The following is a 25,947-nucleotide window of genomic DNA, read 5'->3' on the forward strand; positions in this document are numbered from 1 at the left end:
GTTTTCACTGTTATTGAAGTCCAGTACTACTCTGTGGTGTTCTGGTAGCATGCATTTGTTGTAAAATGTCCTGTAGATTCCAGTTTAATCCATTTGGTTCATAACACCTTAACTGTGTCTCTGTTTAATTTCTGTTTCAATGACCTGTACGTTGTTGAGAGTAGGGTGTTGGAATTACCTCTCATAATTGTATAGTGTTCCATATGTGGTTTGCCCGTTAATATGGTTACCTTTATGAATGTGGTTACACTTGCATTTGAGCATAGATGTTCAGAAGTGAAATTTCATCTTGGTGAATTTTTACTTTGGTGAGTGTAGAGTCCTTCCCCATTTCTTGTGAACAATTTTGATTGAAAATTTATTATATTGAGTATTAACAAGGTTAGTCCAATTTGTTTCATCAGACTTGTTCCCTTAGAGAGGGAAGGGAAGTCAGTGCAATTGAATATGTATGGTAGTAAATAAGAAATTGAACAAACTTAAAAAGAAGTGGAATAAACCGCAGCATCAAGGTACATCTTAGTAGTGGTTGGCAGTGGAAAATGAATGAAAATGAAAGTATAATATCTACTGTTTATTAAAATACCTTCGTGAAACTGTTTGTACACTATGGTTGCTGGAATTTAAGTAAATGTGGTAATGAGTTCAATCCAGAAAGAATTCCAGCAATGGGAAAGGAGAAAAAGACACAAAGTCCTGCCCCTAACCAAGAAACTATTTTTATTTTATGCCGTCTATGCAATGGAAAATAAATCTTGCCAATAAAGTGTCACTGACTATATCAGACACACACCAGAACTATACAAATGCCTCAGAATAGACGACAGCACAAAGCCAAGGAAAAATCCAAGTTTTCTCTTTTGCCTTTCATTTTGTCATGAGCTTTATTTTGTCTGACAGGTATTTGATTTCTTTGATTTAGTGTTCTTTTTTTCTTTTTTTCTTTTTCCTCTTTGTTCTTATGCTTGTTGGGGACTTTTAGAAAGCCTGGCATGCCATGATATTTTCTGAGTAAAGACATGCAAAAATATCTGGAAGAAGGTAGAGGAAGGAAAAAATATGATAAAATTATATTGTATGAAAAAGTTTAAAATATGTGTAATAATATATTAATGTTAATTTTTAAGTACCAAGAGAGACTGAAATAGGCTATTTTGTCTCACAGTCTTGGCCCAGTCAACTCTCTGACCAAATTCATTCCCCTGAGTTTGTGTAGCTTCTGATTTAATAACTTTTCTGTAAGAATAGAACAAGTCCCTGCATGACAGAGACATTCGTCCATTCTACAGTTAGAATGTATTCTAGAAAAGAGTTCAATCTGGATACGTTGCTGATGATTAAAGTAGCTTAGCAGACAGTAAGGTGGCTTAGCAGCTAGAGATATGGTCTTTGTCTGTGAGTATGCTCAGGAACATTGAGTTCGAAGACAGATTCAATTCCCTGAAGCTGTCCTCTGATCTTCAAACACATATAATGCTAATCATAGTCCCAAACATATATAAGCAATAAATAAACAAAAATAATAATAAAGCACAGATAAAATTTTATGCAGCATAGGATGGTTTTTGAGTTGCTACGATCTTAAATGAGGGAATGCTGTAAGAATCTGGTACAGACGTAGCAATGAATTTTGATCTGTCTGCACTCAAGTACAAAGAAGGTCATAGACTCTAACATGCATATGTGCAACTTAATTTCTACATTGAAAGTTAAAGACTGGCTTAAAATCGCTGTGTTCAGTACTGTATAGTCTTCTGAGACAAGAGAGAAACACACATGAGGGAGATTGCCAATCATGAGGATGACAACGAATTTTTACTTACAATTCATAATAATAGAAACTATTATACCAATATATGAAGGGATAGAATGGAACCTTCTGACCTTTTAATACCTCACCTTACTCAGTGTATTGTGAGAGGAAATCTAATTTATTACTTCAAGTATTGTATCTACAAATCTTAGCAGACAGGCTTCATAATTCTGTTGGTTACTTTGGCTTTGTTGCTTTTGAAGTACAATGAAATCATTGCATCTGGGAGTGGAATAAATAATCCTTAGTCATAATTTTATTTGCCCTTATTACCTATGCAGGGAAGGCAGCTGCAAAGCCTGGGGGAAGAGAACTCTTACTATTTCTCCAGGGAATAGGGTGGCCTTAAGTGTATAGGAGTTGCTATTCAGGCAACAAAACTAATAAATTTGCAAACACAGCTGCACATATTCACAAGCTCTTCATGTGCACATGGCTTCACATATCTTCAGGCTCAGCATTTGCAGACAAGGTAAAATGCTTTCCTTTATTTATATTATCTTAATCCTGAATTCTCCATCATTCAGCAGAGCATCAAGAAAACAAAGATGTATTGCAACTGTGGCAGACAATATCTGGAAGGACGGGGACATGCTCATCAGTGTGTTCTTACCCATGTATTCATATCTAACATCACAACATACTAGAGGTCCAGACAGCACAGACATTATAAATGAGTAAGTACCTTCTTCCTTTACATTTTTGCTATCTTACTATCATGATAGATGATGTATATGTGAACTGCATCTCTGCAGACTAACATTGTCTATATCACTTCTCTTATTCTCCTCAATACAACTTTCAGAGTTGGTCCATTATTCATTTGTCATTTCCTTTTGATTCAAGTGTGTACACTGAGTGAAACAACACTCTCTAGCATGTGCATTCACGTTGTTCCTCCAGCAGCTGTCAGGCAGCAGGCAAAGTGGTGTTGATTCATAGAAACACAGTCAAGCTACTGTTTTGTACTCAGTACCACGGCACTGTAGCAAAGTGACCTTTTCAGAAAGTTAAGAATGCAATAGTATTTCTTGTTAGCATATCATTTCTGATAATTTCACAGAAAGAATGTTATTGTTTCTTCCCAATATTTGTGTTTCTGTTTTATTATGGATATGGGGCTTACTTATAAACTCACAAGAGACTTGTTTTCCCCATGAGTCACTACTCAGTGTATCTTATTGCTACAAGCTGGGAAAAAGAGAGCAGTAGATGTGAGATTTTGAAACTTCTTATTTTATTAAAATTTGCATTCACACTTGGATATATTTTCTAGATATTTTCAATGTCATGTGCACTGACAAATGTCGAGTTAAAACACGAAGGATGTCAGGACATGGAACTGTAGCAATGGGTTTTTTTTTCATGGAGAAATAGAAAATGGAACAGCAGTTAATGCTATGTCCCTTATCAGAGGTAGACTGACAAGTCCTGTGTGGTTTATATGCTTTATGTGGAAGCACTGGCAGCATTTGAAGATAAATTTGTTTTCTCTTCTTCCTGTGCTGTGTGAAGTTGTTTCACATTTTTTTCTTGCCTGGGCATTTTTCTATCTGCTTTGTTCATGCACCTGCTCATAGCTGCGTGCAGAGTTTTGCATATCACCAGGTTTTCATATAGCTATTATTGTATTACTGGCACATTGATACATTTGTCTTTTATAGAGTATTCAAATGTAATTTGAGCTAGAATTTGAAATGGTGGAGTCCTGTTCACCATACTAGTTCAGGAAAACCATGCACCTTGTCTTGAGTCTGGCAATGGTTTTGGTTAAATTTCTGAGTAATATAAAAAGGAAGGCATAGATCTTAGAAGGGGATAGGAGCAAAACAGAAAGAATCATATGTCTGTGGATGAGACAAAGAGGTACCATGCAAAGAAAGATGCCAGGATGCATTTTATACCAACATAAAATTCTCAAAGTAGTAATTTTATAAAAGTATCATTATAAAAATTAGAGCATGACTTTTACAATTACCAAATCAAATATTATATGCAAATACAAAAACACATAAGTGGAATGTTTTTAAATTAACATAAAGTATCGTGAGGAGGCAGGACTGTATTTGTAACAGGGGATGAAGTGTAAAGGGAAAATATGACTTATCAAATCAACTAATCAGAGCTCACATGGGCTCATAAAAACTGAAATTGCACTCCAGATTTCTATATGGGTCTGTAGGTGCTGATATCTATGTACATTGTGGATGTTAGTTTGCTGTTTTTGCAAGACTCCTAGGAGTAGAAATTGGTGTATCTGTTAATGATATTCCTTCTATTGAAACATTTCTTTTTATTGGGCTTCTTTGTTAAACTTTATTCCCAGCACTTTTTCCTTAGTTAAAATTTGTTTTGTCCTATTTGGTTTTCAAATCTTTAAGATGTGTTCTTTTCTGGAGAGGAAGTCAAGGAAGAGCAGATCTTTGGGAGAAGGAAGATAGAGAGGAGCTAGGAGGACTAGAAGGTAGGGAAATTCATTGTGAGGATATTCTGTATAAAAAAATCTATTTAATTTAAAAATAGACTCTCATACTAGATAGGTATATCAGGAAGTATTAATGAGAGCCACTTATAAATATTATTAAATTTCAAGAAATATGTGGTGGATAAAAATCAATGCATATAGACTTTTGAACATTAATACAATGTAATTAATGTAATGTAATGTCTGTGGGTGAATATAGGTAGAAATAGTGAAGTCTGATCTAATAATGCTTGATGTATAATGAAAATGACCATGACATTTGCCATGGCTATAAAAAGCGGTTCTGTCTAAATTAACAGGTTAAAGAGTAAAATAAAGGCACGAATCTAGGAAATGGGGAAAAGAAAGAAGAGGAGATCGTAGTTTTACAAGGCAGACAAAAAGGCAGTGGAAAACATCAAATTTTGGATACAGTTGATGATGTTCATCATAATGAATCAACATTTTTTTATTTCTAATTGTGGGTCAGAGTATGATAAAGAAACTATAGTATCATAATAAAGGTTATATCATTTTAAGGCAACATAACTTAAATAAAAAACAATAGTCTATGTGCTAAATAAAGAACAAGAGGAGAAAACTAAAGGCTCATATGTCTCTCACTTGATGTCTTTTAGGCTCTGTACCAGGCAAGAATTTCTAAAAAGAGTTTGAGGGGATTGTGGTTTCATTATTGATTAGAACTTTGACTTACATATTTGCTTATCACTTCATGAACTAGAGACTAAAGGAACAATATCTTGATTTTCACATTGTGAAGAGTAAGGATTCAAGAATCAAGACAGAAGCAGGTTTGATTTTGGGGTTGTCTTTCTTCTTGGGCTACAGATCACAGTCAGTCTTATAGCACAGGTTCTTCGGGGACACACAATTAAGGAGTGCCAAACCTTCCTCTTAGAAAGTCAATAAATTTCTGAGATCTACCATGAAACACCACCCTAAGTTCTCATTTTTATGTAATGTCATCTTTAGATTATATTTTCTGCAACAATACTTTGCACAAATCAGCATTCAATACAAACAATTTCTATATTTAATTTTTATTCAATTAGATTGGATTTTAATGTAATCGTCTTATGTTCTGTGTTTAGATTACATCCAAATAAGTACCAGCATGTCCTTGCATTGGTTTTTGCCATTGAAGAGATCAATAGAAACCCACATCTTTTACCAAACATAAGTATTGGATACAGTGTATATAATTCTGAGGCAAATTTTGCAAAAACTTTGTTGAGCACTATCAAGTACCTCACAGGCATGGATAAAGACATCCCTAACTATACCTTTAAAAAAGATATGAACACGCTAGCAGTCATTACAGGAACAACATGGGAAATTTCTTACCAAATTGGGATTTTTTTGGTACTCTACAAATATCCACAGGTGAGTATCAATTTGCAAACAAAAGAATATTTGTTCAATTATTTGAAATGGGAGGCTATAGTTTTTGGAATAAAGACAGTGTCTTTAGGAGTTAGTACTCTTATTTTTGTTCAGGTCTCAGTATTTTTATACAGAATGGAGACCTATGATATAAGAGTTATAATTGTGACATAATATAATACAATATAGAATATATTCAAAGATTTCAGAGAGTTGTAGGAAGTTGGAAATAATTTTAAAATGATGAATGCACCATCATTACTATCTTCATTGATATTGCCATTTACCATGTGACTGAACTTGATGGGATTATGTTCTTTATGTTTTGTCTTATATATTTCCTTCAGCTAACCATTGGGCCTATTGATCCAATGCTGAGTGACGATATCAAGTTTCCTTCTCTCTGTCAGATGGCCCCTAAAGACACAACACTAGCCCGTGGCATGGTCTCTTTGATGGTTCATTTTAAGTGGACTTGGGTGGGACTGGTCATCTCAGAGAATGAAAAAGGTATTAGATTCCTTTCAGACTTGAGGAGAGAAATGGAGAAGAACAATGTGTGTGCTGCCTTTGTGCAAATGATCAGAGTCAACTTTACTTTCCACTTGAATGATTCATTCATCTACCATAGCCCAATCATGAGGGAAACGGCAAATGTAGTCATTGTTTTTGGTGACACTGAGTCCTCCGTAGGAACAGTATTTATGCAATGGGAACATATATTGCCATGGAAAGTATGGATAACCACCTCACAGTGGGATGTTACTAGCAGCATGAGACACTTCATCCTGGACTCTTTCCATGGAACTCTCATTTTTTCACAACATCATCCAGATATTTCTGCTTTTAAAGATTTTATTAAGAATGTAAAACCATCCAATAACCCAGATGACGCTTTCCTTTCAGAAATATGGAATTTATATTTTAATTGTCCAGTCTCAGAGTATTCCTGTAAAACAAGAAAGAACTGTTCATCTAAAGGATCCTTGGCCTTATTGCCTTGGGATCGGTTTGACTTGAAATTGAGTGAGGGGAGCTACCACATATATAATGCAGTTTATGCTGTGGCCCATAGCCTCCATGAGATGCTACTAAAAGATGTAGATATGAAACCAGTGGACAGTAACAAAGGACAGTTTATTTATCCCTGGCAGGTAATGTGTTATTTGTAACTCATGTAAGGGTTCCATAGTGTTGTGGAAGACACATTTTAAAATCTTCCTAAATACCTCCTTTCATGCACCTTTCACATTTTGCATAATGGGACTCTAGTTGGAAGTAAAAAAAATCATATATCAGATAAATAGAAAATAAGCTTCATAGCTGGAGATCAAATGTCACTATCCACAAGGTTTCAGTGCACAAACATATTCAAATACACACACACATACACACACACACACACACACACACACACACACACTCACCCTTTCACTGGAAATATTTAATATGAGCTATGAGTGAACTGGTGACTGAAAACACCGGGCTGAAAGCACTATAATACAGAATTTACTTACCGTGTGTCAAGAAATTATGTAAAATATAAGTGAGTAATGAACAAATTTTGTATACTTTTGGAAGTTCTTTGAAAAGGTGACAGCATTTGTGATGTTAGTCATCTCTATTATTTCACTTGCATCTTCTGGTTCTATAATAACATAATAACATTTTATACATTTGGTACATGAATAATTTTTTTAATATTTAATATTTAATTAAAATGTTTTACAGTTGGCAACTATATAGTATTTAATCTTATTGAATTGATTAAGGAATCTAATTGTTGTTTGCAAAATTGGGTTTTGTTCTTCAAATTTGGAACACAAAATTTAATCACAAATTTTGGACATTTTTTTCAGGAATCTGCCATCCTCTTTTTTTCATTAATGTATTTATTTATTTAGTTTACACTACAATTTGAGCTTCTCCTACTCTCAGTCCCCACACATACACCCTCTCCTCCTGTTCATCTCTCCTCCATTAAGAATGAAGTGGTCCTCCCTGGGTTCTAATACAGCTTGGGAACTCAAGTACCTGCAGAAATAAGGAACATTCTCTTCAACAGAAACCAGAGAACATGTTCCAGTTAAGGGAACTAGATCCACAGGCAATGGAGTTAGGGTGAGCCCCTGATACGGGTGTTTGTAGAATTGCATGAAGACCAGGCCCAACGTCATATACACGTGTGCAGGGGCAGTTTCAGCCGTTTATGCTTGGTGCATGGTTCAGACTCTAAGAGCCCCCGAATCTCAAGAACTTTTTGACTCTTTTTGTCTCCTTGTGGAGTCTCAATCCTCTCCAGCTTCCTAAATTCTTTCCCCAACTCTTACAAAAGACTTCTTGACCTCCCTCAAATGTTTAGCTATGGGTCTCTGGATCTGTTTCTGTAAAGTGTTGGGTGGATCTTCTCAGTGAATAGTTATGATAGGTTTCCGTTGTTTCTCTCATCTTGGGGATAACCCCTCCTTGGATATCCATAGGCTACAGACATGCATTTGTTATACTTATACAGGCAAAACATTCATGCACAGAAAATTAAATGAGTTCGTGTTTTTTAAATGTTAAAAACTTTCTTTTAGCTGCACCGTTTTGTCAAGAGCATTCAATTTAATAATCCAGTTGGAGAGAGAATAGATATGAGGCAGAGAGAAAAATCAGATGCACAGTATGACATTCTGAACTTCTGGAATTTTCCTCAAGGTCTTGGACATAAGGTGCATGTAGGAACATATGTCCCACATTCCCCACATGATGAACAATTGTCTCTGTCAGAGAATATTATAGAATGGGGCACAGGAGTGAAACAGGTCAGTGAAAATCTTCACCTGGCTTTCAGAATAAATGAGTAAACAAGTCGTATATCCAGATAGTCTTGGTATCCAGCTTGTAGTATATTTTAAATGAGATTTTGACAATTAGGAAATTAATGCTGTTTGATAGAATAATTCCTATTGTGTCTATATACAGTGCAGTGTAATTCACAACTCTTCTGCTTCTGCATTTATACAATGTCTGGTCAAAAATAAGTTCATAGTTAAGAGGTTCAATTGCATAACATAATAGCATTATCATAGAGTTAGTAACATGTTTATATATTTTAAAAACATATACAATTGTCCACAGACACCCATCTCTGTATGTAGTATAAGCTGTTCTCCTGGATTTAGAAAATTCCCTCAGGAGAACAAGGCTGCTTGCTGTTTTGATTGCAACCCCTGCTTTGAGAATGAAATTTCTAATCAGACAGGTAACTATTTACATTATCAAACATATACTTTAGGTATATAGAACTTGCATTTTTCTTTGTGTATGTGTTTTAGAAAATACTGTGATTATATTGATGTTACGTTACATGTATTATGTTAACAAAGTGCAGATATTAGTTTACATGGAAATAACTCTAAAGCCCCTCTGAACCTGTTCCCTATCCATCTGTGGATTGAACAAACACTCTTTAGAATGCATGTATTTGCTTTTGTCATTTTTGAAACTTGTGAATTACACTGAAATCATGAATTTCACCCATCTTCACCATCTCAGGATTCCTTGTGGCTCTTGACAAAGAAAAAGGTTTTTGAAAGTGTAATTCTATCTCAATAAATATTGATAGTTGTTATTTGTTATCTGTGAAATCTCAGAAGTAGAACATTGTGAACGCAGAGGATTTGTATCATATATTATTTTGGTTCGTGGGCAGGAATAAAAGAAAACAATCCTAATAAAAGAATAGTATTCACAAATTTGAAGTTAGTGTTCATAATAAGTAACATGATGAAATAAATGTTGCTATCTAAATTGTGAGAAGATCAGAAGGCTTTTTATAGAACATACTTACATCTGTATATCAGAAGAAGTAATGTCTTAATAAATTATTACTACTAACATAATTGAATAAATCATGATGAACTTTCATTTGATGAAATATTTTGAACCTACATTTTTCCCTATAATTTCTTGCATAAATACTTGGGGAATGCCATTAGTGTTTGAATCCAAAACTGAATATGTGTGTGTAAAGGATTCTCTTTGGAGTCACATTAACAGTAAGTTCTTGCATGCTCTTCTCAACAGAAAATTATAAACAGATTTACTAGAGTTTTTTCTCTCTGTTTCTAAATTCCACAAAAACTATGACTCCAAATATAGTTTTTTAAAATTTTTACACTGCAGATTTTGTATACTTCATGGTCCACCCTTGGACTGTTCACATCCCATACCTTTTCCCTACCCCATCTGGATGAAGATGTCCCCACACCACCTACACCACCAGAACTATTAACTCCCTGGGACCTCCAGTCTCTTGTGGGTTAGGTGCATATTCTCTGACTGAACCCAGACCCAGCAGTTCTCTGCTATATATGTGTTGGGGGCTTCATATCAGCTGGTATGTGTTGCCTAGTTGGTGATCCAGTGTCTGATAGATCTCAGGGTTTCAGGTTAATTGCCACTGCTGATCCTCCTACAGGGTTGTTCTCCTCCACAGCTTCCTCTACCTTTTCCCTAATTCAACCAGAGGGGGCAGCAAATTCTGTACATTGGTTAGATGCACATATTTGCATCTGGGTCTTTTTTATTGAATTTTTAAATTTACATTTCAAATGCTATCCCCATTCTCAGTTTTCTGTCCATAAAACCCTATCCTATTCCCCCTCCTCCTTCTTCTATGAGGGTGTCCCCCACAGAACCACACACCCCTTCTTGCCTCCCTGCCCTAATATTCCCCTACACTAGGGGGTCCAGCCTTGGCAGGACTAAGGACTTCTCCTCCCATTGGTACACAACAAAGCCATCCTCTGATACATATGCTGCTGGAGTCATGGGGCTGTCCATGTGTACTTTTAAGATGGTAGTTTAGTCCCAGGAATCTCTGGTTGGTGGGTATAGTTGTTTTATGTGTTGCAGACCCTTTTAGCTCCTTCAAACCATTCTCTAACTCCTCCAATAGGCCCTTCATTCTCAGTTCATAGTTGGTTGTGTGCATTCCCCTCTGTATCTGTCAGGCCGTGGCAGAGCCTCTCAGGAGACAGCTGTATCAGGCTCCTGTCAGCTTGCACTGCTTGGCACCCTCGATATTGTCTGCGTTTGTTTCTTTGTATAGGATGGATCCTACAGGCCGGGAAGTCTCTGGATGGCCTTTACTTCAGTCTCTACCCCATACTTTGTCTTCATATTTTTTCCCGTGAATATTTTTGTTCCCCCTTCTAAGAGGATTTGAAGCGTCCACATTTTCTTCATCTTTTTTCTTGAACTTCATGTGGTTTCTGAATTTTATCTTGGGTATTCTTAGCTTTTGGGTTAATATCAACTTATCACTGAGTGCGTACCATGAATGTTCTGGTTATCTCACTCGCAATGATAATTTCTAGTTCCATCCATTTGCCTAGAATTTCATGAAGTCATTGTTTATAATAGATGAGTAGTATTCTATTGGGGAGATGTACCATATTTTCTTTTCTTTTTTATTAACTTGAGTATTTATTATATACATTTCGAGTGTTATTCCCTTTCCCAGTTTCCAGGCAAACATCCCCCTCCCCCCTCCCCTTCCTTATGGGTGTTCCCCTCCCCACCCTCCCCCCATTGCCGCCCTCCCCCCAACAGTCTAGTTCACTGGGGGTTCAGTCTTAGCAGGACCCAGGGCTTCCCCTTCCACTGGTGCTCTTACTAGGATATTCATTGCTACCTATGAGGTCAGAGTCCAGGGTCAGTCCATGTATAGTCTTTAGGTAGTGGCTTAGTCCCTGGAAGCTCTGGTTGTTTGGCATTGTTGTACATATGGGGTCTCGAGCCTCTTCAAGCTCTTCCAGTTCTTTCTCTGATTCCTTCAACGGGGGGTCCTATTCTCAGTTCAGTGGTTTGCTGCTGTACCATATTTTCTATATCCATTCCTCTGTTGAAGGACACCTGGATTCTTTCCAAATTCTGGTTTTTATAAATAAGACTGCTATGAACATAGTGGATCATGTGTCCTTGTTATATGTTGGAGAGTCTTTTCAGTATATGCACAGGAGTGGTACAGCTGCGTCCTCGGGTAGTATTATGTCCAATTTTCTGAGGAAACTCCAGACTAATTTCAATAGTAGGTGTACCAGCTTGCAATCCCACCAACAACAGAGGAGTGTTGCTCTTTCTCCACAATCTTGCCAGCATCTGTTGTCAGCTGAATTTTTTATCTTAGCCATTTTGGCTGGTATGACTGGAATCACGGGGTTGTTTTGATTTGCATTTCCCTGATGACTAAGGATGTTGAGCATTTCTTTAGGTACTTCTCAGCCATTCAATATTCCTCACCTGAGAATTCTTTGCTTAACTCTGTAACCCATTTTAATAGGGTTATTTTACACTTGGAGTTTAACTTCTTGAGTTCTTTGTATATATTGGATATTGGCCCTCTATCAGATACGAGGTTGGAAAAGATCTTTCCCTATCTGTTAGATGCCATATTGTCCTAATGACAGTTTCCTTTGCATTAGAGAAGCTTTGCAATTTTATGAGATCCCATTTGTTGATTCTTGAACTTAGAGCAGAAGCCATTGCTGTTTTGTTCAGGAAATTTTCCCTTGTCCCCATGGGTTTAAAGATCTTCCCCACTTTTTCTTCTATTAGTTTGAGTGTATCTGGTTTTATGTGTAGGTTCTTGGTCCACTTAGACTTGAGTTTTGTACAAGATAATAATAATGGGTTGGTTTGCATTCTCCTACATGTTGACCTCCAATTGAACCAGCACCATTTGTTGAAAAGCTATCTTTTATCCACTTAGGTCCTGTGTTAAAAATCAAGTGAGCATAGGTATGTATGTGTTTATTTGTGTGTCTTCAATTCCATTACTTTGATTTAACTGCCTGTCTCTGTACCAATTCTATGTTGTTTTTTTTCACTATTGCTCTGTAATTCAACTTGAGGTCAGAAATTGTGATTCTGCCAGACGGTTTTTTTTTTTTTTATTGTTGAAGATAGTTTTTGCTATCCTGGGTTTTTGTTATTTCAAATGAATATGCAAATTGCAGTTTCTAAATCTATGAAGAATTGATTTGGAATTTGATATTGATTTCAATGAATCCATAGATTGCTTTTGGCAAGATGGCCATTTTTTCCAGTATTCATCCTGCTAATCCATGAGCATGGGTGATCTTCAATTTCTTTCTTCAGAGACTTGAAGTTCTTTTTATACAGATCTTTCACTTGCTTGGTTCAGCCACATTGAGGTATATTTTATGTTATTTGTGACTATTATGAAGGGGGATGCTTCCCTAATTTCTTTCTCACCCTATTTATCCTTTACATAGAACAAGGCTATGGATTTGTTTGAATTAATTTATATCCAAACATTTTGCTGAAGTTGTTTATCAGGCTTAGGACTTTTCAGGTTTGAACTGCTTGTTGTGTTTTTTTAGGGCAGTCATGATAGGTTCCTTTTTCTGAGCATCCCATAGACTCAATAATGGTGTCAGGTATTAGGGCCTCTCATTGAGCTCGATGCCACTTTGGGCCTGCAAACTTTTATTGAATATTTTTGCATTGATATTTATGAGTGAGTTTGGTCTGTAGTTCTGTTTTTTTTTGTTGTTGTTGTTGTTTTGTTTTGGTTTTTTTTTTGGTAGTGTCCTTGTTTGGTTTAGGTATCAGAATAATTGTGGCTTCATAGAATGAATTATGTAGTCTGCCTACTATTTTTATTTTATGGAATATTTTGAGTAATATTGGTATCATGTCTATGTTGAAAGCCTGGAAGAATTCTGAACTAAATCCATCTATCAGGTGCTGGGCTGTTTATGTGTTTCTTTGTTTGTTTTTTGGTTGATAGGTTTTTATTGACATCTTCTATTTCCTTATGGGATAAGGGCGTGTTTGCAAAGATTCCTGGCTCTTGATTTAACTTTGGTATGTGGTATATGTCTAGAAAACCATTCATTTCATCTACATTCTTGGTTTTTTTTTTTTAAATTTCTTCCGTATCTGTTGTTATGTCTCCTTTTCAATTCTCAGTTTTTGGATTTGGATGCTGCCCCTGAGCCATTTAGTTACTTTAGCTAGAGGGTTGTCTCTCTTGTTGATTCCCTCAAAGAACCAGCTTTGGTTTTGCTCATTCTTTGTATTGTTCTCTTTGTTTCTACTTGGTTAATTTCAGTCCTGCGTTTGAATATTTCCTGCCCTTTACTCTCCTTGGTTGAATTGGCTTCTTTTTGTTTTAGAGCTCCTAGGTGTGCTGTTAAGTTGCTAGTGTAAGATCTCTCCAGTTTCTTTACCAGTGCACTTAGTGCTATGAAATTTCCTCTTAACACTGCTTTCATTGTATCCCATAAGTTTGAGAATGATGTCTTAATATTTTCATTAAATTCCAGGAAGTCATTAATTTTTTTCTTTATTTCATCCTTGACCAAATTATCATTGAGTAGAGAGTTTTTCAGTTGTTCAATTTCCACCTATATTTGTGTTTTCCGTGGCTTTTGCTGTTATTGAAGACCAGCTTTAGGCAATGGTGTTCTGATAGGGTACATGAGAATATTTCAATCTTCTCATATTAGTTGAGGGTTTTTCTGACCAATTATATGGTTTGTTATGGAGAAGATACTATGTGGTACTGAAAAGATATATTCTTTTGTTTTAGGCTGAAATGTTCTGTAGATATATGTTAAATCCATTTGGTTCATAACATCTATTAATTTCACTGGTGTAATTCTGATAGGTTGGTGTTTATATGTTACTTGGCCCTTTTCCCTTGTAGCTTTAATATTCTTTCCCTTTTCTGGGCATTTAGAGTTTTGATTATTATTTGATGAGAGGATTTTCTTTTCTGGTCCCATTTGTATGTTATTCTATAGGCTTTTTGTACCTTTATTGTCATCTCTTTCTTAAGGTTGGAGAAGATTTTTTCTGTGATTTTTGTTGAAGAATTATTCAGGTTCTTTGAGCTGGGAATCTTCATTCTCCTCTATTCCAATTATTTTTAGATATGATGTTTGATTGTGTCTTGAATTTCCTTGATGTTTTGGATGAAGAGTTTTTAATGTTTTGCATTTTTTAACAGTTGTGTCAATTTCTTCTACAGTATCTTGTACACCTGAGATTCTCTCTTCTATCTCTTGTGTTCTGTTGGTGAGACTTACATCTGTAATTTCTGACCTCTTTCCTAGGTTTTCTATTTCCTGGTTTGCCTCCATTTATGTTTTCTTTATTGTTTCTACTTCTACTTTTAAGTGTTGGACCACTTTATGCAATTCCTTCAACTGTTTGATTATGTTTTTCTGTATTCCTTTCAGGGAATTATTTATATCCTACTTATTGTGCTCTATTATCTTTATGAGATAGAATTTTAGGTCAGCTTCCTGGTTTTCAGGTGTGTTGTGTGTTCAGGGCTTGCTGTGGTGGGAGAACTAGTTCTGATGCTGCCCACATATATTGGCTTCTGTCACTTATGGGCTTCTGCATGCCTCTCATTATCTGGTTATCCATAGTGTTTGCTGGTCTCAGTGACTGTCTCCAGTCTTCTTTTTTTTTTGTCCCTTGCAGAACTTCTGTGGGGCCTTCTAACTGGAGGGTCTTCAGAGGGACAGAGAAGCTGCTGAATTTGTTGCTCTGACTGCAACAAATTTCCTGTGAGGCCTTCAGACTGCTGGATCTTCAGAAAAACAGTCAAACTCTTGTACTGTGTGCAGCAGTCCTCTGTTCATTTCAATGGACTGTGCTTTCTGTTTCATTGTGTGCAGCCAAATTCCAGGGAGTCTTTCAGTCTTTTGGGTCAGTTGCCCTGCAGGCCACAGAACTCCTGAGTGGTCTTCAGACTGTAGTACCCATTGCCTTGTTTACAAAAGAACTCCTGGAATTCTTTAAAGCTGTGATGTCCTGGGTGCAGTGGATGTCCTGTGAGGTTTCTGGTTTTGTATTAGATACCCTTGGCGCAACATACTTCCTGAGATGCCCCAGGATGTGGTATCAAATGCTTGAGTTTGGTGATTCTTCTGGTATGCCTCAGGATATGATGTCAAATAATCTGAGACCAATGGATCCTCTAGTATTTGTCAGCATACAGCATCTTCCAGACTAGTTAGCAGTCTGTCCCAGCAGAAAGGACCAGGAAGATAGGGATTGGTATTCAGTGGTTAGGGTATTTGGGGGGATGGTGGGTACTCAAGACCACTGGCTCTTAGAAGCAGCCATGAGACTTTGGGGGGTGTCTTACCAAATGCTCTGAGTGCAGTGGAACTCTAGTATGCCTCAGGATATAGCATTTTCCAGTTAACAGACTATTAGTCTGTCCAAGTTGAAAAGGTCAGGCAGAAGGGGATTGGTATTCCATAGGCAGGGCATTTGGGGGAACGTGGCAGCAACTTTGGGATTTTGGGGAAGGGGGATTACCAAATGTTCTGAGTACAGCAGATCCTCTGATATGCTCCAACATATAACATCTGATAGGGAGCACACTATGACTCCAACTAATTTATAAATTTTTTCTGATAATGTACCAATTATATATACTCAGTTTTTGTAAATTCTATATGTGGTCCTTATTTACATGTGGATCCGTGTGTGTGTGTGTGTGTGTGTGTGTGTGTGTGTGTGTGTGTGTGTGTGTGTCCTGTGCTAATAGAACAGACAGATTTTAGCCATTTTCTTTCTATAAGGCTTGGTTTGAACACATTACTAAGCAAACTTTATGCTGTAGCAATAAATTTAATAGAAGTATAATGTGCTTAAAATTGAAAATACCAGCCATTAAACATTATAGATGTGATTATTTTCACCTTGGATACAATAATTGTTTTTGTTATTGTAATTTTGTTTTTTCCAAATACAGTCACCTTGTAGAACTCTTGCCATTCAGAAAGAATATATGCAGCCTAGACTGCCCTTAAAATCACTGAAATCCCATTCCCTCTTTCTCCAAAGTGCTTGAATTAAACTCATGTGCAAGTACCATAGCCATGGACAGTTCTTAAAATTCTGAGTTATACATCTGTCTTTTCATCATGTGTAGTGTAATGATTAATAGTGAACTGCTCTTTTTATAATGAGCAAAGCAATAAATTGAGATGGGATAATTAAAAAAACACAGGAAAGAACCTACACTGAAAAGCCGAAGAAAACAAAACTCAAAAACAAATAGAGAGAATAAATTTTATTTTAGAACAAAAAAGCATAGTTAACATATGAAAACAACCATTACCAGAAAAGAAATCATTGACAACAGTTATCGTAAGCCCAACTGGTTGTGTGTGAAGAACTCCGGACTTGTCGCTATATGGCAGCAAGAAGTTTGTCTGTCCAGTTCATCTTAACATTTAGATAATATTAATGTATTCTCAAGTAATGAGAATATTCTCAGGAAAATCAATGACTTGAACACTCCTATATCAATTAACAAAGGATAATGTGTCAATTTCAGTCATAACTAAAGTTAGAATTAAATGAGAAAAAATATAGAGTATACATTTTTATCATAGAAAATGATAAGTGAGCTTTCAAAGGACAATGACAATGTATATGCAATAGTGATAATAACTGTGCAGTATTGGTACAGAGACAGGCAGGTAGATCAATGGAATAGAACTGAAGACACAGAAATGAACTTGATCTTTGACAAAGTAGCTAAAACTGTACAATGAAAAAAACAAGGTATTTTCAACAAATGGTGATGGTTTAACTGGTGTTCAGCATGCAGAAAAATCTAACTGATCTTATAACCATGTCCAAAGCTCAAGTCCAAGTGGATCAAGGACCTCCACATAAAACCAGATATTCTGAAACTAATAGAAGAGAAAGTGGGTAAGTACCTCGAGGCCATGGGCACAGGGAAAACTTTCCTGAACAGAATACCAATGACTTATGCACTATGACTTGACAAATGGGATCTCATAAAATTGCAAAGGTTCTGCAAGGCAAAGGACACCGTCCATAGGACAAAATGTCAACCAACAGATTAGAAAAAGATCTTTACCATTCCTACATCTGATAGAGGGTTAATTCCTAATATACACAAAAAATTGAAGAAGGTAAATTCCAGAGAATCAAATACGCCTTTTAAAAATGGGATACAGAGTTAAACAAAAAATTTTTAACTATGGAATATTGGATGGCCAAGAAGCACCCAAAGATATGTTCAACATCTTTAGTCAGCAGGGATATACAAATCAAAACAACCCTGAGATTCTACCTCACACTAGTCAGAATGGTTAAGATCAAAAACTCAGGTGACAGCAGATGCTAGCAAGGATGTGGACAAAGAGGAACACTCCTTTACTGTTAGTGGGATTACAAGCTGGTAAAACCACTCTGGGAATCAGACTAGAGGTTCCTCAGAAGATTGGACATAATACTACCTGAGGACCCAACTATACTACTCCTGGACATATATCCAAAAGATGCGGGGTTGGGGCTTTAGCTCAGTGGTAGAGCGCTTGCCTAAGAAAAAAAAGGCCCTGGGTTCGGTCCCCTGCACCAAAAAAAAAAAAAAAAAAGAACCAAACAAAAGATGCCCCAACATATAACAGGGTCACATGCTCTTTTATGTTCATAGTAGCCTTCTTTATTACTGCCAGAATCTGAAAAGAACCCAGGTGTCCTTGTCATACTATTCCCCAACAGAATACTACTCAGCTACTAAAAAGAAGAATAACTCAGGAAATTCTTAAGGAAATGGACAAAACTAGAAATTATCACTGTGAGTGAGGTGATCCAATCACAAAAGAACGTACATGGTATACACTCACTAATAAGGGGATATTAACCCAAAAGCTCAGAATACCCAAGATACAATTCACAAAACACATGAATTTCAAGAAGAAGGAAGGACAAAATATGGATGGTTCAAATCTTAGAAGGGAGAACAAAATATTCACAGGAAAAAAATATGAAGACAAAGTGTGGAGCAGAGACTGAAATAAAGGCCATCCAGAAACTCCCACACCTGTAGGATCCATCCCATATAGGATACCAGAATCAGACAATATTGCAGATGCCAAGCAGTGCATGATGTCAAGAGCCTGACAAATACAGAGGTGGGTGCTTGCAGCCAACCACTGAACTGAGAGTGGTGTCATCAACATAGGGGTTAAAGAAAAGATTGAAGTAGCAGAAGGGATTTGCAACCCCATAAGAACAACAATGTCAACCAACCAGACACCCTAGAGCTGCCAGGGACTATACCACTACCATGAGTACACAGGGATGGACCTATAGCTCCATCTGCACATGTAGCAAAGGATGGCCTTGTCAGGCATCAATGGGAGGAGAGGCCCTTGGTTCTGTCAAGACTGGATGGCCTAGTGTAGTAGAATGTCAGTTGAGGGATATGGGAGGGTGAGGGTGGGTGGGCAAGGGAGCACCATCATAGAAGCTGGGGTGGGGGAGGATATGGAATAATGGGTCTCTGGAGCCGAAACCAGGAAAGGGTATAACATTTAAAATGTGAATTAAAAATACTCAATAAAAGAAAAAGAAAAAAAACATGATTTTCCCTAAAACTAAAACCAAGTATGTGCCTTATAAACAATAGTAATATATAACACTTTGACTACACATAAAAGCAGGGAGGCATGACAAAGATTCATTGAACATCAATAACAAAAATGCTAAACACAGGAGATAAAAGACCAAATCCAATATTTTTATGTAGTGCCCCTAAAGAAAGTTATAGAATCATCCTTTTGCAAATGGGCTTGAAAAGCCCAACGTTTCTAAACGACATACATATCTTTCTTTCCTGAGTATTCTCTGATTAAGGCAATTCCACAATTCTGAGATTTCATCACATGCTAGATTTCACCTTCATTGCATGACATATCTTTGTGTTCTCTCTGGCACTTATGAATCATAGATGTCTTAGAATCTGTTTGCCATTGTAGCAGAAAGACATAGACCATGAAGTTGCTATTGAGAGAGTAGGCTATTATTTTTTATAAAATATTCAGTCTCTGGCATGTTGTTATGAAACTTTTCACAATAGTACAGCAAGCTAAATTTACTTGCTCTGTGAGTAAATAACTGTATTTGGTATGTAATAAAAGTAATGTCATCAAAAATAAGTGATTTTTAAAAAACTAATATGTGTGTGTTTAATGGAAAAATAAATTACTGTTACATTCAAATTTGCCGATATGGAATATTCCTTTGCTGTTTACAACAAGAAAAAGGAGGAAGTTGTTTTGATTGCATCATGTATTGCTTTCGAATAAGGAGCAATAAACTTAGATATATTTACTACAATCATTCAACATTTCTATTTTCACAGATATGGATCAGTGTGTGAAGTGTCCAGGCGATCAGTATGCCAACAAAGAGAAAAATCACTGCCTCAAGAGGACTGTGACATTTCTGGCTTTTGAAGACCCCTTGGGGATGGCTCTGGCCTTCCTTGCTCTGTGCTTCTCTGTACTCACAGCTCTTGTTTTTTGGGTCTTTTTAAAGCATCATGACACACCTATTGTAAAGGCCAATAATCGTACTCTCAGCTACACTCTACTCATTTCTCTTATATTTTGTTTTCTTTGCTCCTTGCTTTTTATTGGTCACCCAAACACAGCCACCTGCATCATGCAGCAGATCATATTTGGATTTGCATTTACTGTGTCTGTGACCACTGTCTTATCCAAAACCATAACTGTGGTTTTAGCCTTTAAAATCACTACTCCAGGAAGGAGGATGAGGGGGCTGTTGGTATCTGGGGCACCAAATTATATAATTCCTGTCTGTACACTGATCCAAATTATTCTCTGTGGGTTCTGGCTAGGAACATCTCCCCCATTTGTGGAAAGAGATTTACACACTGAATATGGTCACATCCTCATTATATGCAACAAAGGCTCAGTCATAGCCTTTTACTGTGCACTTGGATACCTTGGCTCCCTGGCCCTTGTAAGTTTTACTGTGGCTTTCTTGGCCAGGAACCTGCCTGACACATTCAATGAAGCTAAGTATCTGACATTCAGCATGCTGGTGTTCTGCAGTGTCTGGGTCACTTTTCTCCCTGTCTACCATAGCACCAAAGGCAAAGTCATGGTTTCTGTAGAGGTCTTCTCCATCTTGGCCTCCAGTGCAGGGCTCCTAGTATGTATCTTTTTCCCCAAATGCTACATTATTCTTAGGAAACCTGACATAATACTTTCAAGGCATTACAGAACAAAATAGATTTTACTGGAAATAGGAGATTGTTAAAATTAACTCACAAATCAGATATACGTTTTGGATTTTGTTATTTTATTCAAAAATGAAAATTCCACATAAAGTTTGCTTCCTTAACCTCATATAAAATTAAATACTATAATTTTTATGTTAATAAATAATTTCTGCATTTTTCAGAAAAATTTAGCTGGTGGCAACAATAAGTTACATTTACAAAAGCCATCTTTTACAAATATATGATCATCTTGCTGCATATTAAATCTTTTACATATTTTTATCATATAGCATTACATTTACATAAGCCACATTCAAATGTATGTAAGAAAAATAGTATGCAGTTATGATAGACAAAGTGATTAGACTACCAAATAAAATCCACAGTACCTGACCAGGAACAGCTTTTCAAATTTGTGCTAAGACAGTTATCACCAAGAGATCTCCAACATTGTAAGCTTATCACAATTGACAATGGCTTTCTCCAGGAGATTGGAGAGGAAAACATTTAATTGAAGACACTACATACTTTTTAAACAAAACACAGAAAGAAAGGAAGTACCAGTTAGAAAGCTTCCTCCCTACATTCTACTGTTTGTAGACTCTAAAGAACCTACGTAAATTTCCAGGGAAGAAAATTAGTTACTACTTTACTGTCTCTGGTGAGAGTTGGGTTGGGTGTGAGACCAGTTACATTCTGACTATTGCAGAAGAGTAAAGGATTCACAGTTTGCTTTTGGTGAAGGTGAGCTCCCCAAGAGGCTATCATTGCCAACGTTTTCCCAAGTCACCTTCTAGGAGGTCAACTGACTCCTAGGTGAGTCTTTGGTTACACTGCTTCAGTTTTCTGTGGCTACACTGTCCAAATGGCACCCACTGGTCACACATGGCTATTTGAGATGAACTAAACTTAGAACTAAAATCTGCCTCTTTAGTCACAGCAGGCAAACCAGGAGGCAAACAGCCAGCCAGAATCCATAGCCAGAAACACCGCAGATATAGAATATTTCTATCATCTAGAAATTTCTCCTGGACAGCAGTGGTCTAGGTTCTTGGTGTCTGGTTTTTCCTTCAGGGAGAATTACTTGCCGTACTAATATCCAACGGTTTATTTTTAAAGCAACTTTACCAAAATATGACTTACTCACCCCCAAATTAATCCAGTTTAAGTCTACAATGTAATGGTTCCCCATAAATCTACCCGAGTTCGTCGCTAGACCACGGAACAAAAGAACGAGAGTTTATGCAGTTATGTAAAATGGTATGCAACAGTATTAACCACTGCATAATTATACTGCACTACTTTTGAATTCTTCAAAATTCAGGCCTTTTATTGATAGTTGTACAAAAATATATTATCCTAGAGTTGAGAAAATATTATACAGTATTTCATCTGGGCTTTATATTTCATTGAGACTTTAATATTTTTGCATCTTTTGCTAGTATCGTTAGATTCTTTATAAGAGTTTTATTTTGTGGATTTTTTTTGTCAATCTGGTCACTATTTGATGCCATTTCAATGTTCTGAGGATTTTGATGAAAATAATACCACAATGATAAAGTGATACTCATTTTCTTTATTCATTTACATATGTATATATGCATATATGGGAAGTTATACATACATATTTCTATGCTATACTGTGTAGAATACAATTTTATTATATGTCAACATATACAGTTTGCTCAATATGATTTCTGTGAATGTTATCAGTCATGGGGAAATATTAAGAGCCTGAATAAACATGGACAATATTTGCAAAATGCACATAAAATTGAAGATGTTATATAAGCAAAACTGTGAAGTATATCACTTACAACTTTCATATCGAATGCACTTTAAAATGTTTAATAGATTAAAAATATTTAAATTATCTTTACCCAGTTTTTTGGTTTTTTTCAAAATGTGTCTTCTGGATGATTTGAATTATATATGCTGCTCAAGATTCTCTTGACAACAGTAGCCTAATGCCTTAAATGTGTTTTTAATATTTCTATTCAGTTGATCACTGTTCAATAATTGTACCAAATTGATAGCTGTAATTTTTTTGATCACTTTAAGAATGTAAATTTCATGTGTGAGTATACACTTTTGATCCTAACTCTTTGGAAGCATAGGCACATGGATCTCTTTTTTGAGGTCAACCTGGTCCTATATAGCAAAACCCTACTTTAAAAAAAATCAATCAATAAATAAGCAAATAAATAAAAAGAATTTAAAACATTTGTAATTAATATGAACACAATGACATCTTTAATAACAATTGGTTTTTTATTGCAGATAATTCATATAATCAATTTACAAAATGTTACATAGTGTCATATGGGAACCTGCTTTTCTCTTTTCATTGGTTGCTCTTAGTTAACATTTTCATACACATATATAATTTATTCTGATTATTCTCTCCCCCACATCGTCTCATCCCCTCCCCTATGACTTAAACTTATACAGTCTTCTAAATTTAGGCTTTCCAAATTTAGGATTTCTCTTTTATTTATTATACATTCCTTTACTTTTCCATCTACATTTTATGATATCTTAATAAGAAACCCATTCTGTCATTAGCATTATCTCAGTGTTTGGTAGGAGACATTCACATTCTTCAGTAGCTTGTCATCAGTGCAAGAAATGACATCGAGGTCTCTCTGTCTCTGTCTCTCTCTGTCCCTGTCTCTGTCTGTTTCTGTCTTTGTCTCCCACTCCCTCTATGTCTCTCTGTCTCTCTCTCCATCCCCTCCCCAATTGTTTTGTTTTCTAATACAAGGTCTCACACTTTAGGCTAGCCTTGAACTCAAGGCAATCCACCTACCTCAGCCTTGTGAGTGTTGGGATTCCAGGCATACACCATCTTGCCCAGTGAATTTTGTGACTCTCGTACATCCCTTTACCATTTCTGAATTATTTTTAATATTGCTGTGACCCTTTTCTAGCTTCTAGATGTAGATACATTAACTGATTAGAAGGTTTCATTTTTAAAGATTTATTTATTTATGTACATGAGCACTCTGTTTGCGAGTGTGCCTGCATGTCAGAAGAGAGCTTCAGACAGAAGAGGGCATTGGATCCCACTACAGATAGTTGTCAGGTCACCATGTGGTTGCTGGGAATTGAACTTGGGAGCAATGGAGAAGCAGCGCTCTTAACCACCAAGCCATCTCTCCAGCCTGATAAAAAAGATTTCAAATTTCATTCTTTTTGTGTTTGTTTGCAATCTTTCTTCTTGAGAACACTGTGATGGAATGTCCAAATGGTAATTAGTGGCGGTTGGTAGAAGGAGCCATATGTGTGATGCTGCCATATGTGTGAGGGGCTGGCAACAAGGTGCAGACCCAAGACCACAGCCCCGTGCCCTGAGGCTGGCCTGCTGGATGTGGGCTCTCAGCCCCATCAGGATGCCTTCAGGTGAGGACAGCAGGTGGTGGCTTGCTCCCTGCTGAGCCAGCCTAGGAGAGTGGCAACCACAATAGCCACTGCCCAAGCCTCAAGCCTGGGGCAGCTGGAAGCTCCAGAGGTGATGGCCACAGTTAGGTCAAGGTAGGCCTGGGGGCCGCAGAAGCCGCCCTGGGCCTCCGCAGAGCCCTGAGAGGGGACTGACTGGCCTGGGCTGTGCCGGGAGCTCCGCACCATGGGCTTCCCCGTGTCGCGCCTCCCGGTGTTGCCTGCACCGCGGAGTGGGCACACGTGTCCTTCCCACCCCGCTGTTCAACGGCGCCCGAGCCGGGCCTCAGGGCACGCGGAGCTCGTGGGTGAGCGCGGGGCCTGAGGGGACGGGGCGCGCGTTATATTTGGCGCCGCAGCAGCGCGTGTGCCTGGGCGAGTTTTCCTTCCGCAGGTGCCGGCCGCCGGGGCGCTGCCGCCCAAGCTGACTCCTCTCTCTCCCTCTCCGACCCCGGCAGGGCCCAGAGGTGATTCTGCCTGCACGATGTCCTCCTTCCTGGAGGGGAGCTCTTGGCAGGCGCCACATCGCGAACAAAAAGAGAAAGAAAAAAAGAAAAGAAAAAGCAGAAGAAGCGGCCAGGGAAGGGGGCCTTAGCGGCGTTGGGGGTCACCTCGGCCACGGGAGGGCGCGCTATGACAGCGGCGGGGTTTCCAACGGAGACTGCAGCCTCGCAGTGTCCAGGGACGAAGCCCAGGCCAGCCCTGCCAGGGGACCTCGAGGCGTGGCGCTCGCGCGGACCCCTAGCCGACCTCCGGTCTGGTCCCCAGGGACAGCAAGCAGCAAGCAGGGCGGGCTGCACCGCCAGAGCAGCAGAATCAAGGTAGGTAGGAGACCCGCGTCCATCCTTGGGCTCGTCCTGCCCACCCCATCCCTCTGCCCTGGGAAAGCAGTGGCAGAAGGAGGCAATGCAAAGTGAGCCCATTGGGTAGGGGAAGGGAGGGTTCAGGGATGTATGGAGAGCTGAAGCAGGGATTGGAAAGCCCATGGCATTGAGAAAGAATGGAGAGGTAATCTGGAGTGTGCTGTTAAAGGACGGGGATCGTGGGAAAATATTTTCTTAAAACCTCAGGCAATGAATGTATTATTTAATAGATTTCTTCTGATCTACTTTGAAATTGGTTGCCCCTTGCAAGAGATTGTATTTGGAGGATGTAAAATACCCTCCTTCAATTACTTGGAGAAAGGGAACATAAACAGGGATTTCTTCTTTTTTAGCCTCCAAAGCTCTGAGAGATTACAGTTCTGCATAATTTAATTCTTTCCTACCTGCTATGAGCAGGCCTCCAGATCAGCAAGTTCCTTTGGAATGGTTTTGCTTGTTTTTGTTTATTTTCCATGGTGCTGATTAGAAAGCCATGAATTGTTTTGTGAATTTTAAATTTCAAGAGGTGACACCCAGAGTTTATGGTGGTTTCCTTCAAACATTGCAGTGTAGTTGCAGCATAAAAAATATTTCTTGTGACAAGAAGTGGAAAAAGAAAGTTGATGAGCTAAGAAAAGTAGAGCCTTGAGCCAGATCAACCATTTGGCTTCCTCAAATATGGAGCAAGCATGGAATGTGGCTTTTTCAGAATCGAAGGGGTTTTAGGATAGGGCAGTGAATACTGTCTGGTGCTAACCCGTCCCTTTTGTGACTGGCAACCCTTAGGAGACAGGTCAGAATGTGCCAACAGCACAGAGTTGGCACTGGTGGTGTTTGAACTCAGAAGTGCTCA

At 37.8% G+C, this 25,947-nt stretch overlaps 1 protein-coding gene across 1 annotated transcript; it reads left to right on the plus strand.

The window, feature by feature from the left end:
• Positions 1-222: 222 nt before the first annotated feature.
• Positions 223-21,142, plus strand: LOC116898509 (vomeronasal type-2 receptor 116-like). The gene is made up of 8 exons (XM_032899740.1): positions 223-308; positions 2,341-2,490; positions 5,390-5,681; positions 6,029-6,835; positions 8,261-8,488; positions 8,805-8,928; positions 19,909-20,775; positions 21,105-21,142. Exons 1-8 carry the CDS (start codon positions 223-225, stop codon positions 21,140-21,142), a joined length of 2,592 nt encoding a protein of 863 aa, XP_032755631.1.
• The last annotated feature ends 4,805 nt before the right edge of the window (positions 21,143-25,947 follow it).

Source organism: Rattus rattus, chromosome 4 (genome assembly GCF_011064425.1).
Source record: "Rattus rattus isolate New Zealand chromosome 4, Rrattus_CSIRO_v1, whole genome shotgun sequence".
NCBI classification, from domain to species: domain Eukaryota; kingdom Metazoa; phylum Chordata; class Mammalia; order Rodentia; family Muridae; genus Rattus; species Rattus rattus.

Coding starts and splice junctions, on each gene's coding strand:
- LOC116898509 (XM_032899740.1), top strand. CDS start 223: ATGGTTACCTTTATGAATGTGGTTACACTTGCATTTGAGCATAGATGT. Junction 309..2,340: donor CTTGGTGAATTTTTACTTTG/GTGAGTGTAGAG, acceptor TCCATCATTCAG/CAGAGCATCAAGAAAACAAA. Junction 6,836..8,260: donor AGTTTATTTATCCCTGGCAG/GTAATGTGTTAT, acceptor ACTTTCTTTTAG/CTGCACCGTTTTGTCAAGAG.